The sequence below is a fragment of the Musca vetustissima genome, unplaced genomic scaffold (genome assembly GCF_032173495.1).
Source record: "Musca vetustissima isolate MV318-11 ecotype Yass unplaced genomic scaffold, APGP_CSIRO_Mvet_v1 utg23703, whole genome shotgun sequence".
Classification (NCBI taxonomy): Eukaryota; Metazoa; Arthropoda; class Insecta; order Diptera; family Muscidae; genus Musca; species Musca vetustissima.
The window spans coordinates 144215-159558 of record NW_026877600.1 but is presented as its reverse complement, the minus strand read 5'-3'; the positions used below and the strand labels follow the sequence as shown (position 1 = coordinate 159558).

General features: G+C 35.5%; 3 protein-coding genes across 3 annotated transcripts in view; 2 read left to right on the top strand and 1 right to left on the bottom strand.

Annotated features, from left to right (window-relative positions):
- On the bottom strand, nucleotides 1-4278 carry LOC133322225 (protein SET). Its single transcript, XM_061531256.1, has 3 exons — nucleotides 4041-4278; nucleotides 431-620; nucleotides 1-367 (listed from the first exon to the last, which is right to left on the bottom strand). The coding sequence occupies exons 1-3, from the start codon at nucleotides 4275-4277 to the stop codon at nucleotides 18-20; spliced, it is 777 nt and encodes a 258-aa protein (XP_061387240.1). The 5' UTR covers nucleotide 4278; the 3' UTR covers nucleotides 1-17.
- Nucleotides 4279-6218: 1940 nt separating this feature from the next.
- Nucleotides 6219-11225, top strand: LOC133322219 (protein RRP5 homolog). The gene is made up of 6 exons (XM_061531251.1): nucleotides 6219-6302; nucleotides 6375-7731; nucleotides 8153-9104; nucleotides 9169-10727; nucleotides 10798-10963; nucleotides 11026-11225. The coding sequence occupies exons 1-6, from the start codon at nucleotides 6219-6221 to the stop codon at nucleotides 11186-11188; spliced, it is 4281 nt and encodes a 1426-aa protein (XP_061387235.1). The 3' UTR covers nucleotides 11189-11225.
- A 2988-nt stretch (nucleotides 11226-14213) lies between these two features.
- LOC133322228 (protein fem-1 homolog CG6966) overlaps nucleotides 14214-15344 on the top strand; it is a 109832-nt gene continuing 108701 nt past the window's right edge. The window contains exon 1 of the mRNA XM_061531259.1: nucleotides 14214-14306. Within this exon, the coding sequence (XP_061387243.1) occupies nucleotides 14247-14306 (60 nt within the window). The 5' untranslated portion in view covers nucleotides 14214-14246. The remainder of the gene's footprint in view (nucleotides 14307-15344) is intronic.

Below are 15344 nucleotides of genomic sequence, written 5' to 3'. Positions count from 1 at the left end.
AAAAAAAACATATTTTTTTAATATTTACCTTCATCATCATCCTCTTCACCCTCACCATCTTCATCGTCGAATACCTCCTCTTCATTGTCTTCATTATCTTCGTCATCGTCTTCTGGTTCAACCTCTACATCAGGTACCAGATAATACTGCAGAGGATTTAGCCATAAATCGTCTTTAATTAATTCAGCAATTTCATCATTGACCGGATCACTGTTATCGGTGAACCAATCAAAGAATGTCTTATATTCGGAATTTCGTTTCTTTTTGTTGGTGAAGGGTTTTGAGAGTAATTGTTTTAGTAAATTTTTGCCTTCTTTCCATTGTATAGCCGTACTGGTCGATGAGGGGCAATCGCTATTTTCATCGGCTATTAAAAAAAAAAATTATTTTTTTGTTTTATAGATTACTTGGAAGAGCTGTGTATACTTACATCCTGTGCCCAAATGAAACTCTTTTGTTAGCACCTTATTTTCGAAGTATGGATTCTCGTCAAAATGAAAATGAATACGGTAACCCGATTTAATATCTTCAAATTCTTCTACTTCCAATTTACTTAAGGCATGCAAACATTCCTCTTCTTCTTCATCCAATATGGCTGATACTTGTGGATGATTTATAAACTGTAAAAAAGAGGAAAAATAAGTAAATAAAAAGTCGCATTTTTATACCCTTATTTCTAAGACTGCTAAACCTCGAAATATTCAGCGTAGACCCCACAAGGATTATATATTCTTAATCAGAATAAAATTCTATTTCTATTTACGCATGTCCGTCCGTCTGTCTGTCCGTTTATTGAAATCACGATAGATTGCAATATTTTAGAGCTCAAATATTTTGCACAGACATTGCTAGTACTTCTAGGGTGTTTGGTATTGCAAATGTGATATATCGGTCCACGTTATGTTATAGCTCCCATCTATCGGTATCTCCAAATATTCGGTATTTTTGGCACTTTGAGTATGTTTTTCAACTGAATTTGAATTTGGTATTTTGGGTTCTCATTGGGTTAAACATCCTCCTACCCAAAAATCAATACCAAATATCAATATTGATCCATTTTTCAGGGTAGGTTACATACAACGGAATCCTCATTATTCGGTATTTTGGGGGTTTTTGGGCACTTATTTCAACTTAATTGACTGTAATTCTGTATTTTGGATTCTCATTGGGTAAAAAATCTCCCTACCAAAAATTTTCAATATTGATCCAAGTTTCAGGGTTGACCCCATGTGACGGTACACCCAAGATTCGGTATTTTTGTCACTTTTATCACCCATATCAATAACGGTACCTCCCATATAACGGTACCCGCCGAATTTCGGTACTTTGGGGAGTTTAAGCTCGTTTTTCAACCAAATTGTCTGGAATTTGGCGGATTGATTTCTAATCGGGTAGAAATCTCCCAGTTGTGGGTTGCGGGGGATCGCCCCAATATACGGGTACACCCTATTATATCGTATATTTCACAAAAATCGGGTTTTGGGCTGGTTTTTTAAAGCGAATAGACTTTAATTTGATATTTTGGATTCTCATTGGCTTCCAAAAATGATCAATATCGGCCCAGCCCGTTTTATATGTGTTTTGATTGTCGCTGGTGACTTTTTCCAATCGAAGTGATTTTAGCACTTAGATCATGGGAACATACATAATATACATATTTCCACATACAAAGGTCAAGCGTCACTTTCGGTATGTTCAAAGTCCCAGCCCAATTTTCCAACGATGTTATAAGAAACTGAATTTAAACCGGGCTATTTGGAATAAAAACACAATTTTGTATCGGAAGAAGTAATTTAAAACTTCATTAATTGTTTAACGGATTCAAAACAATAAAATAACCTGTAAAACCTAAACTTATTTAATCTGAACTCGTAATAGATTTTGATTTTGAGGGTAATAGACCTTAGATTAGATTTTGAATTATATTTCAAGACCTTCTAAGCCTTCTATAGACAGAATACCTTCAAAAATTTTTCTGAATCAAAAAAAAAAACCTTCGGATGCTCTAAAGGCTTTTTTTCGAAGGGTTCGATGGAACGAGTTGAGTTTAGGGGCTCAACTCGGATTTTTCTGAAATTTGCCACCGGTAGGTCTCTCGTCTCCCTGATCAAGAAAATATAGGACTTTCGTGGGCGAAGTCCATAATTCCCGAGATATGGACCTCTGAAGTTCAGAAAAATCGTAAATGAGCCCCTAATCTCAACTTAAGCCGAGTATAATTTTAAAGCAGTAGAAAACTTGTTTACGTAGTAGTCCCTACATCAAAAAACTGACTACTTCCCAAGTCGTTTCCACGACAGAGGGGCCTACGATCCGAAACGACCAGAGTCTTACTTCGCCAACGTCTGTCACCTCAGCCCATTGTGTAAAATCAATAGGACTGCTACAACAACAACTACTACTCCTTCCCAAGCCCCCTTGTTTTCATTAGAAGGAAATTCTGTTGCGTAGCCAATATGTCGACATCTGTTCATAGGAGGTCTTAAGTTATCGTGGGTAGGTGGTCACCAACCGACACTTTTTTATTTTAAAAGAATTTCAGTTGCCACAGGTAGGTCTCGTCTCCCAGACCATGAAAATATATGACTTTCATGGGGGAAGTCCATAATTCCCGAGATATGGACCTCTGAAGTTCAGAAATATTGGAGATGAGCCCCTATACTCAATTTAAGACGAATATAATTTTAAAGCGCTAGAAAACTTGTTTACGTAGTTGTCCCTACATCAAAAATTGACAACTTCCCAGGTCGTTTCCACGACAGACCGAAACGACCTGATGCTTACTGTCACCTCAGTCCATTGTGTAAAAGCAATAGGGCTGCTACAACAACAACTACTATTTCCCAAGCCCCCTTGTTTTTATTAGAAGAAAATTCTGTTGCGTAGCCGATATGTCGACATCTGTTCATAGGAGGATCACCAACCGACACTTTTTTATTGTAAAAGAATTTCAGTCGCGTACCCACTTGGCGTAGGAAAACTACTCGGTCATGGGTACTATTTAAGTTGACAACTATATTCCGCTCACTTTTATTCGTCGAAAAATTACATTTCTGTAATCAGGACATTAGCAACTTCAAACTGAGACCCACGTTACATTAATTTAAAAACCAATAACAAAATACAAGGATACATCTGAATTTCAGAGCTACATTTGGTAAAAATCTCAAAATGATCTGCAATTTTTAAGTCCTATCATGATGTGTGCCTTTGTGCCACACTTTATTTGTCTAAGCCGTTAACATCAACTATTTTGACTGTCCCAACGTATGCTAAACCCCCAAATTTTACTACAAAACACGTTTTAATGTACAGTCAAACCTAGCTAAAAAATAACAAATAAATCCCCCCTCAATACGAAACTGTACTTTCAACACAAAAAAAACCAACACCATTAAACATAACCTTCAACTATAGAGAGAATAATAACAAAACAAAATCCCATTAACTACGCTAGAATTTACTACTCTAATTAATTCCAAAAATAATCAACACATTCTCGTTAAATATTCCACAAACTGTTGGCAAAAATTGGCAACCCTAGAATGCTGTGTACACAACAAAAATTTAACCCGCCAGCGACAAAAAAAGGAAAATATGATGACTGAACACAAACAGCCAATAATTTACACAAGAAAACACGCACACATACACATGTACAGATATACGTCGACAGAGTTCTTTTAGCAAAAAAGCATCAACAACAGAATAGAAAAATAAACTCATGTAAAACCAAACCTTCGCCCCTCCGTAGCATTTAATACCTTTCTTAATGAGTGTGAATAGCACAACAGACTTTGTTTCTCACAAATGATCCCGGGAATTTGTCTCTTCTTTCCACGACAGAAGAACAAAACGAAAGAATAAATGGGGACCACACTGTATCTACACATTAAATGGTTACATACACACTACCACTATATAGAGAACCTATCATCATATTACATGTCTATGCCTGTTTTTCGCTATCCTTAGTTTTTCCTCTTCCTTTCCTAATTAACCGATCATCCTTGCCTCTCCATCATTGCTACTCTACTTACCGCTGTCACCCAAAAGTTCGGAATACGTTTGACCAATTCACTACGCTTCTCATAGCAGGGCTTCCTCAGTTTATTGTATTTCTGCTCAACTTTGAGTATTTCCTCGCTGGCTTTTTCGTTGAGGGCATCGATGTCGTTTTGACACGCATCGATTGCTTCCAGCGCCTCAGTTACAGCCTCATTGGGCGCACCGGAATTGCCCTCATCCAATTTTGCGCGCTTCGGTAAACTGGACATGTTGTTTGGAGACACAATTATTATTATTATTTGTGGTGTTAGTTATTTGGATATTTATTCTCTATCTAGAGAATTTGCGTGTTGCACCGAAATAAAACAAAGGCTTGTCGTCCCAGCTATATAAAAATGTGTGCTTGCGGCGTCGATTCGATTCTTTTCGGTTCTACTTTTTTCCTTTCTTTTCACTGCCGTTTTTTGCGAGTAGTTGTATAGTAATAAAATGACGGGATGTGTTTGTGTGGTTGCTTTTATGTGTGTATTATAAAGAATGGCGAAAAATGCCGGTTTACAGTGCTGCCAACTGCACGAACGGCGTTGAGAAAAAACGCTGAAATTATGACAAACTCTTATTAGAGTTGTATTTTGGTGTTTGTTATCATTTTATAGGTTGATGCAATTGATGTATATGTGGTGATATGGGAAATGTTGCAAAACATTTGGAAAATGTGATATAATAGGATATTATATTACAAATTATATATATTAAAATATGAAATTCAAAAAATATATAAAATTTGTACTCAATTATTCACTTAAATTATCATTTTCAATAACCATACCAGAAATATGTCAACTACTAGGTATTTTTCACTAAAAACATTTCGATTGTCAATATTATAGGACGTTTAGATCTAATTACCTTGAAACACGAGCCTGTCAAATTTTACATATATTAATACGAAAAATTGCATCTGTTAAAACGATATGACATCACAAATGTAATTTTTTAGTTTATGAGCCGCTCTATTTCTTTGTGTATTTTCATAGAACAAATAAATAGAAAATAACTCGAACAAATAAAGTTAAATTTGTGGATACTTATAAATGTGTAAACACAAAAGTAAAAATTGTATGTAAAGAAGCTATTTTGACATACATACAAAATCTCGTATATACAGGAAAACTGACAGCACATATGACATTGATTCAGAATTTACACAGGTCATTTGTAAAGCAACAGTCACCTCCTCTCCTCTGTTTATATAAAAATTATTGGAAATGGTTCTTAAAATAAAAATTTATTGTTTGTGCGGATTCGTGTCATGATTTCAGGGATGCTTTGTTAAGTTATTTACATAAGACATTGCCAATTTATATCGCATTGACATACGCACTTTATATGTTATGGATTTACGAAATCCTGAAAAAATAATGTTATTTACACTGGCTTTTTTATATTTAAAAATAATCTTAAAATAACGCAGACGCAAAATTTTGGCTTTAAGAAATAAAAGACGCAACTCCATAAATCCTGAATTTACTATTATATGTAAATGTGCTGGAGAAGTTCATACTTCCTAAGATATGGGCTTCCAAAATTCCACTGTTCTAATGTAAATGCCGTTTAAGGGGACAAAAAATTATTACAATATGCTTCGAATATTAAATTTGTCAATTAACATTTAAATTATTAGAACTTAAAAATAAATAATATCTAATTAGGAAAAAATACACTTATGACACTTCACAAGGGAAGAACTACTACTATTAATACCTCGCTTGCGAGGTCATAGAAATAAAAATTAAAAACTAAAAAACGCTCCCAACTATAGTATCAGCGGCAATTACTGCCTCTAAAAATAAGTACTTTTTAAGGTAGATAATAATAGCATAGAATTTCGAGAAATTTTCTAGTATTTCGCTAACGGTCCTTTTTTATTTCACTTATCATTTGTGGGTACAACATGCTTTTATAATTTCTTTTTATTTTTTTTATTTTTCAAAAGCTTGAAGGCGAGCAAATGTAACAAAATACGTTACGACGCCACTAATCACAACTCATTTTGCGTTACGTCTAGTTCTGTTTATTACAGCTGTTACCATATGACCGCACAATCTGGTAACACTGATTAAAAACAACGTGCTACGACATTCAGTTTGATTTTATTTTTTTAGCCACACTCCTTTAAAAGAATATTTTTGTTATTTTCTTAATAAAAAATGGTAATAATTGAGAAATCATTTCCTCGTGGTGGAATACCAGCCGCCAAGGAAAAGGCAGCGGCAACACAAAAAGAAACACAGGTGGGTTTAATTGTCAAAAACTTCAAAGTAAATAAAATAACGTTCTCATGTATCCCATTCCACTGCCTATAGATTTTTGGAGCTGTCCAAAAGAAAATCAAAAAAACTAAAACAAAATCCACAAAAAAGTCTTTTGAGGATGATGATCAACAGAATGACGCCTTGGAATCATTTTCAGCTGAGCTGCTTAACTACGAGACAATACAAGATGGCATGATCATTATGGGTATCATCAAGAAAGTGGATCAATTGTATGTTAGTGTTTCGCTGCCAGGAAGAATTATTGCCCGGGTGTCGGCATTGGAAATTTCAGATTCCTATACAAAAATTACAAAAGAATTTCTGCAAAATTCCGCACAAGCTGAGGGTTATAAACCTCTCAAGGATTTATATCGTGTGGGCCAAATAGTCTATGGTCGTGTTTTGGAAGTTAAAACCAACGAAAAGGGTCATGTTTTGATCGATATGACCTTTAAGCCATCTGAGGTGCATGCTGAACTCAATCATTCAAGCATACGCAAAGGATTTGTTTTCAGTGGTGCCGTGGAAGAGGTACAAGAGCATGGTTACATTATTGAATCCGGCATTAAGGGATTGCGTTGTTTCTTGCCTTTGGAAAAATCAAAAGAGGGACATGGTGTTGGTGAATTGATTTATTTGAAAGTGGATAAAATGACTTTGGATCAGGCGGCCAGTACTTGTATTTGTCGTGAGGTATCGGAGGATAAATTGAAAGTTAAAGATCAAGCTGATCCCAGTTTGGATTATTTGCTACCCACCACAATTGTGAATTTTCAAGTTGGCAAACGCCTGAAGGATGGTTTAAAGGGCACTGTTATGAATGAACTATTTACCGCATATGTTAATGAACATCATTTGGGCAATGCCCTGCTGGTGCCAGATGATTATGAAATCAATGAGAAATATGAGGCGAGGATTTTGTATGTTATGCCTTTGACAAAATTGGTCTACTTGACATTGAATGTTCATCGTAATAATGCAGTGAAAAAGGAGGAAAATGATCAAGATGATGCCGATACCAGCAATGATAATGTGGAACACAGCCTAAAGAGAGGTGATATCATTGAAGATGCCAAGGTCCATCATTTGGGAACCGGTGGTGTTGTATTGGCCTTAGATGATTCTCATAAGGGTATATTGTCCTTTAAGACTATCAAATCAAATTACAAGGGCAATTATGACCAGGATGAATTGCTGGCCAAATATGCCAAGGATACAACACACAAAGTCCGTATACTTGATTATGATATTATGGATTGTGTATATGTTTGTACGGATGATACGACCACGGTGCAGGAGAAATTTTTCGCCTTGGATGATTTCCATCCTGGTGATTTTGTTACAGCTAAAGTTAAGGAGTACAGTGATAAAATCGGTGGCTACATTGTGCAAGTGGGAATGGCATCGGGTAAGTGTGTAAGGCGAATGCAAAAATTTTTATTAAATATGAACAAAAATCGAAAAATAAGAAATTAAATTAAAAACTAAAAAAATAATAATAAAAGAGGTCGCCCTCTCTCCCACACTCGTTATTTATACGGTACAATCTGGCTTAAGAACCTGCATGTCTGTCTGTCCATGTAAAATTGTAAACAAAGTACAGGTCGCATTTTGGGTTCGAATTGGATAAAATTTGGCACTGTTAATTTATTTGGCCCAAGGACGAACCCTTGGTAGACAATAATTCGATTCAATAATTTTTTACTTTTGTTTTCCCCCAAAGTTCCTCTGGAACCTTCAAAAAGACCTCCAAACTATTTTTTTATTTTCTTGGTAGACAATAATTCGATTCAATAATTTTTTATTTTTGTTTTCCCCCGTTTTTCCAGCAATCATTGAAAAACTCTTTTTGGCGCCCAACTTCAAGATTTTCGAAACCAATACTCGTCTAAAATGTCGCATTGTTGCTGTTAGTGCCGAAAGGAAAATGGTCTATCTAACCAATCGTCAAGAATATTTATCCAAATCGTGCACTGTATTGACTAGCTTCGATGAGGCCCGGATCAATGGTAACTATACGGGTACAATTGTAAAGTCGGAACACGGTTTTGCCTTGGTGAAATTCTTTGGCGATGTTAAGGGTATATTCTATAGACAAAATGCTCCAGCGGGATTTTTGGATACATTGAAAGAAGGTCAGACAATGCAATTCCGTGTGGCGGATAAAAAAGATGGACAACTTATATTGGGCGTCGTGGAGAATGCCTTTAAATTGGGTGAAATTTGCCCTGCCACCATTGTACATAAATTGGATTCAGCTTTAGAATTTAAGGTGGCTTATGCCCCTGAAGGAGCAGATGATGGAGAGGAGGGACAGGAGATTGAATTTAAGGGTCTCATACCAATTCGATTTCTTTCAAATTACCCGGACCTGCTGTTGGCCAAACTGAATATGTATCAAATTGGTGAACAAACCCCAGCTGCCTGTATTAACAAGAACATATTCAGTGTGCGGGATGTCCAATATTTCACCGAGAATTTAACACCCAATTGGAAATCTATAAATATGGGTGACATCTTAAAGGCCCATGTTAAGGATGTCAACGATGAAGTGGTTGAGGTTAATGTGCCCATAAATAATTACACAAAGTCGGTGAAATTACATTTGAATATGATGCTGATGGATATCAATAATGCGGCCAAGGTTAGCATTACGCCATATCAAGTTATTTATGTTAAAGTTTTGGGCAAAGAGGATCTAACCAAAACCATATCGGTATCGGCCAAATTGATTGATGTGTGGGATTGCCAATTGAGTTCAACTGCCAAGGCTTTGAAGGGGTAAGTTTTTCTTGTTATCAAATTATTTAATTTATTAACTAATTTTTGTATTTCTTACCTCCAGATATTTTGATGAACTGAGCTGCATTAAAAAGTCCTTGAAGAAACAATCGAATCCCATTGCCCGTTACTCGGTGGGTGATAAAGTAAAGGCCCAGTTTCAGGGTGTAATTGAGGGCAGCAATGATTGGGAATATGTTTTGGAAAAAACTCAATTAGTCGCCATTGTTAAATCAAGCCTTGTGGGAAAAGCCAAACCCCCAACACCGGGTACTGCACAGGATTGCATTGTTTTATGGGTAGATTATAGCAGTAATTTGTTATTCCTGAGCAATAAACCTGGCGATACAGATCACATATTACCCGGCAAGGAAATCCCCCAGAACCTAATCGGCAAGGGTGGTATAAATGCCAAGGTTCTATTTAAAAATGAAAGCATATTTATATGCTCCCTAAAGAAGGGTAAGCATCCATTGGTCTACTGTCCGGCCCAATTGCATTTCAATGATTTTGAGAAGAGTTGTAGTAACACCGTCAACGAAGGAGATTTCTGTAAGCTCAATTTCATAGATGATCAATTGCCCTTGGCTGTCTTGGACGATACCCATAAAATTTGGACCGAAATAAGTCGCAAGAGGAAACATGAAAATGAGAATAAAGAAAAGGAAAAAGTAGCAGCAAAGAAGGCGAAATTGGAAGTAGAAAAAACCACTGAACGTAAACGTAAAACTTCCGAATCCCAGGAGGAAGTAAAAAAACCCAAAAAAGAAACTGCAAAGAAACCAAAAGTGGAACAACCTGATGTCTTATTCTATGAAGATAAAAGTGCCGACAAAAAGGCAGCTGCCAAGGTGGTGGATATTGTGGTGACAACACCAAAACCAGAAGATTCCAAGAAAGAATCGAAAACCCCCAAAGTAACACCCAAATCCCTGGCTGGTGTAAGCAATTTCTGGACAACCGATTTAAAAGATATTAGCAAAACCGAAGATTCCTCAGATGAAGATGAGGACGAGGAGGGCCAACAAAATGCAAATGATGCTAAAAATAAAAAGAAACTAACCGCCGCCGAGAAATTCAAACAACAACGTGAAGAAGAAGCCCGCCTAAGGGCAATTGAAGAAAAATATGCCGATCCCACACAGTTACCCGACTCGGTAGATCAATTTGATCGATTGGTATTATCCGATCCGAATAACAGTAAACATTGGATTAACTATATGGTATTCCATTTGCAATCTGCCGAAATTGATAAGGCCAGAGCGGTGGCAAGACGTGCCTTGAAAACCATTACCTTTAGAAATTCCGAAGAACAAATAAATATTTGGGTGGCTCTATTGAATTTGGAATTACGTTATGGCAGCAAGGAAACATTTAATGACACGCTCAAAGAGGCCTTAATCTATAATGAACCATTGAAGATTTATTTAAGGGCTGTGGAGATAATAACAGATTCGAAAAAGACCCAGGAACTGATAGAAATGATTGGAATTATAACGAAAAAATTCAAAGCGGAACAGGAAATGTGGCGGGTGGCAGCAAATGCCTATTTCAGTGTGGGCATGACCGAAAGGGCTCAGCAATTGTTACACAAAGCTTTGGCTTGTCTGCCGGAGAGGGATCGTAAGTATTTTTACAGCAACAAATGGAATTTTGATTTGTAATTTAAAATCTTCTTTTTTGATTTTCACAGATGTCAACACAATTGTTATGTTTGCCAATTTGAATCACAAACACGGTGAAAATGAAATGGCCCAAACCCTATTGGACCAGGTGGTAACTTCATATCCCAAGCGTGTTGATGTTTGGTCACAATATGTTGATATGTTGGTTAAGGCGGAATTAATTGATTCGGCGAGGTAAGTCTTAAAAAATTTAGGCTATCAAATTGAAATTAATATTTTTTTCATTTTTTGTTTAGAAACATTTTGGAACGTGCCATTGTCCAAAAGATACCCCTACGCAAAATGCGTACAATCTTTAAGAAATATTTAGAATTCGAAGAACGTTTTGGCAATGATGCCAATGTCCAGCGCGTCAAACAGCTAGCCATGGAATATGTGAAAAAGAATGAAAATCTGTAAAGATGGCGTATTTTTTTTATAATTTAGGAATTAATTTTAGTTTAGTGTATATGATTATAAATAAATATATACTTTGTGTTTTAGAACTAAAAAAGGGATATATGTATATTTTATTTTTATCAAGTTTCACAAGAAGTTTTGAAACTATATATTGATTCCTATAGAAAATGTCATCCTCAATATATCTTTGCTGACCTCTTGGATATGTTGGAAGAAGGCCAGACATTCCGACTGGATCAGGTCCAATTTTAATTGAAGTTTTTATCTGAGATTAAATTTTTCTATATAAACATGATCCTTATTTCACCGATGAATAAATTAATTAAAAAAACACACCTCAGATATCTATAGACGGCGTGTACGGGGTCTTCTTTTTATAGGGAACATCTAGAGGGTTAAGTAAACCATTTTGAAAGAATTATTATTTGTGTTCCCATGGGACATCAATCACCAAGAACCCTATGAAAGGAAGAAGGTCTTTAAACTCTATAGAACTGAAGTTCTTCTATAGTAGGAATTAGTGACCTCGTATTTGCTTAAGGGAGTCACTAGAGGGGTAATCGTGATAGACCCCATAGCTACATACAACTCAGATAATTTAACAAGACAGGCAAATTATTAGTCGGTGGTGTCCAAGGGCCACGGGAAGCTCATAAGGTTAAACTCGAGGATTACGGCCACCTCAGAAGGTAAACACCACGGGCAGAGACAGTCGATATTTTGGAAACCCAAATATAACGAACATGTCACAGAGCTAAGCAAGAAGACCCAAATCTAGAAGTGACCGAAAGCTACACGTACTTTGGAGAATTGAGAGATCACCGAGCTGTTCGAGGGTTAAGCACAGATCACCGAGAGGTTCGAAATACAATTCGGAGGATATATAGAAGTTATTATTAGTCGGAATGGTCCTCAATATCACTATATTCGCTAGAAGCAGGAATACCCCTTGAAGATCACTTCAGGGTGTCTTCCAAATCATTATAATGAACATGAAAAGCGACGGAGAATCCTAGAAACCTCAACATTTGAGAACTGCTATATGTTAGATCTTATTTCAAAGCCTATAAAAACATCGAAATGGATTCTGCTTCCCACTTTCAATGGGAATGCCATTAAATATTGCATGTTTACCAATTTTCAAAAGATATTCATATTATTCAGCAGATATCGGTATGTCTCGTCAAGCTTACTAAAGAAGAAAATGTAGGCGTTGCACCACACTATTCGCAACTTTTAACAATACTATGTGCTAGGGGATCACATAACCTCACTTTTTTTACTTTTTAGGTTATGTGATTTTATATCATTAAAACCGAAGAAAGTTCGCCATGAATTGGTAGCGGAGGTATTAAATGGTACAAAAGTTTGCTAAATTTAGAAATAATCTTAAGTCCCGAGTTATGGGCCTCTGTATTTCTGAAATTCCTATGCTTACACCTTCAACTGCCTTAGAAAAACCTTTTAATTGAAAATACATGTTTTAATCTTGTAGCCGATTTTTCATCTATACCTAGGAGAAAGTCTAAAATCCTCGATCTAAAGCCGGCTACAAAAGGGAACTTTTTATTAAGTCCGCGACGAATTAAATGTGAACCTATAATTTCCACGCTTTACAAACATATTCATATTACCGACATTGGCCCATATATGATGAACATTGAAACCAATATCTTGGGAAGTATGGACTTCCCCCATAATTGGATATGTATAAGCCGCTATATTTCACTTCTTTGCACCAAGAACACAATTACCCTTTCAAGCTTTTACCGTTAGAAACATACTACTTCTGCGAAACGTCAAAATTGCAGTTACGTTTCATTAAACAGTACACAGTATATTGTCAATGCCTCTTTCTACCCCACAATAACGCCGTCATCAGACACAAAAACAATCATTTCTAACGCCGTTGGAAATGTCGTTTGTCGGTTTGCCCGTTTTATTCTTAACAAATTAATAAAAATTAATTTAGTATTTGACTATGGGCGCATGAGATACAACGTTAAAGAAGAAAAAGTTTGTGATTCTGTGATTCACCACTTTGCCTCTTTTGCATGCTGCACATCTCAAAACAAAAATAAGAAAAAAACAACAATAACAAAGAAAAAGAAGAATAAAAGAAAACAAAAAATAAAGGAAAAAATATTGGTGAAACGTTGTTTTAGAGCTTTTGCAAAACAAAAAAAGAAGAAAACATCATAACAGAAGATTTTTTTACAAGTGCTAGTGATTCCCCTCCCACTCAATGCGGTTGAATCAGAATACACAAAAATCATAACAAAAAAAACCTAAAATCTAAAACAACAACAAAGAAACTGTCTTCCTGTTTCTTCTTCTAAAAAAGTAACAAATAAGAAATAAAAAAAGAAACGAAAATATTCTGGTCGTCGGGAATTTTTTTGCTTGTGTTACAAAAAAAGCAAATACGACAAATAAAAATATATAAGAAGTAATAACAACAAGAGGTAGAAGAAGAAGCAGAGCAAAAATTTCGGGAAAATTGTGCAATTGTGTGCCTGTGCTGTGTTGCTGCTACTACTGTCGTCGAGGCTGAAAAAAGCCAGAATTCTTGTAAGAAATAATAATTAAGTGAAACGGTGGGTTGGTTGGGTACATTTTACATTGCAAAACGTACAACAACAATACGAAGAGGAAGAAGAAAAATCAATAATATAAACATTTCAATTTGTACCACGAAAAAAATTTAAACAAAAATTCTTATTTTTTTGCAAAAGAACAAAGGAAATTTATAAAAACACACACAATTACAAATAACGACACACTCACACATACTTGAAATACACACATATTCTTAACCAAAATACAGTGACAGACACGCGCGAGACGACAATATTCTCTCCAAAAAATAAAAGTCGAAAAAATAACAAAAAGTGTGAAGAATAAGAAGAACGCGAAAACAACATAAATAACTTAACCAAAAAACCAAACCAACTCTAGGCGTCGCGTTAAGGTAATTCTGCTTTTTTTTCTCCGTTTGTTTGTTTGTGAAGTGCCAAGAACCTGAAAGACGAAAAGATATTCCAGAACAACTACTGTCATGGATCTTGCGTGTATTGTGTGTAATGCAGCCAGGGACAATAATTTAACTCTGCTGAAGGTGAGTGTACCAAACCAAAAAAGTTATTTACAACAAAATAAGAACAAAAACATGTACATAAATACCAACATTGAAAATATAAAGAAACCTCTTCTTCTGTTCGTTGCTATTGAAGAAGCACAGCAAAGCTTTGAAACAAAGAACATGGATGGATACGATATATTCATGTTCTCCAATCATTGCCATACAATAAATACACTTACATTCCTACATGCTCTTTATTTTGTTGTTGTTATATCTTGACAAATAGGATATTGTTGGTTCATGTTAACATGTATGAGTGGCTGGCTGTCTGTCATCGACAAAGAGATTGGATTGGATTTTTTCTTATATTGTTTTTTTTTATGATTATTATTCAGGAAATGCGTTCTGATTTTGTTTTTTTTTCAAGAAGTGAACATTCACTGTTGATTCCTTATGTTCAAAAAAATTTATTAACATTTTTAAAACGCACTCCACACCACCACCCCCATTACCAAAGCAAGCAGGCAATGTTCTCATTTTCGTTTCATCGTCTTAAGAATAACAAAACAATGTGTCAAAGTGTTGTTGTTGTTTTTGCTGTTATTGTTTTGTGATTTATCGATAAATGAACGACAGACAGACTGACTGCCTCTTTGCCTGTTATCTATTCATTTTTTTTGGTTAAGTGTTATATTTTGTTACATTTGTTGTTTTTGTTACTGTATTGTTTTTAATGAGTGCAAGCGATATATGAAGAGTGTTAACGACGGGGGGAGGGAGATACATGAAATCTGTTAGACACATGTCTAAATAACAATACTCACATAGCCATTGCTGCTTATTTGTTATCAATTTATTTTGTTGCATCAAATATTTATTTATAAAAAAACCCTAACAGAAAGTGTTTTCTTGTCGTCTCGTCAATTATTTATTATTTCGTTTTGAAATTCAATTGATAAAATTAAATTGAGCGATAATGTTTTGATTTGTTTTCCAATATACGTAGAACAATTATAGCTAGAGGGGTAAAATGATCATTCCATGTGTTTTATTTTTCTAGCTGACACATTCATT

Bases quoted from the DNA above. Each gene is read 5' to 3' on its own strand.
- LOC133322225 (XM_061531256.1), bottom strand. From the start codon at position 4,277: ATGTCCAGTTTACCGAAGCGCGCAAAATTGGATGAGGGCAATTCCGGT. The intron at 621-4,040 runs GTAAGTAGAGTA...TCTTTTTTACAG, and splicing joins CGAACTTTTGGGTGACAGCG to TTTATAAATCATCCACAAGT. The intron at 368-430 runs GTAAGTATACAC...TTTTTTTAATAG, and splicing joins GTTTCATTTGGGCACAGGAT to CCGATGAAAATAGCGATTGC.
- LOC133322219 (XM_061531251.1), top strand. From the start codon at position 6,219: ATGGTAATAATTGAGAAATCATTTCCTCGTGGTGGAATACCAGCCGCC. The intron at 9,105-9,168 runs GTAAGTTTTTCT...TCTTACCTCCAG, and splicing joins ACTGCCAAGGCTTTGAAGGG to ATATTTTGATGAACTGAGCT. The intron at 10,964-11,025 runs GTAAGTCTTAAA...TTTTTTGTTTAG, and splicing joins GAATTAATTGATTCGGCGAG to AAACATTTTGGAACGTGCCA.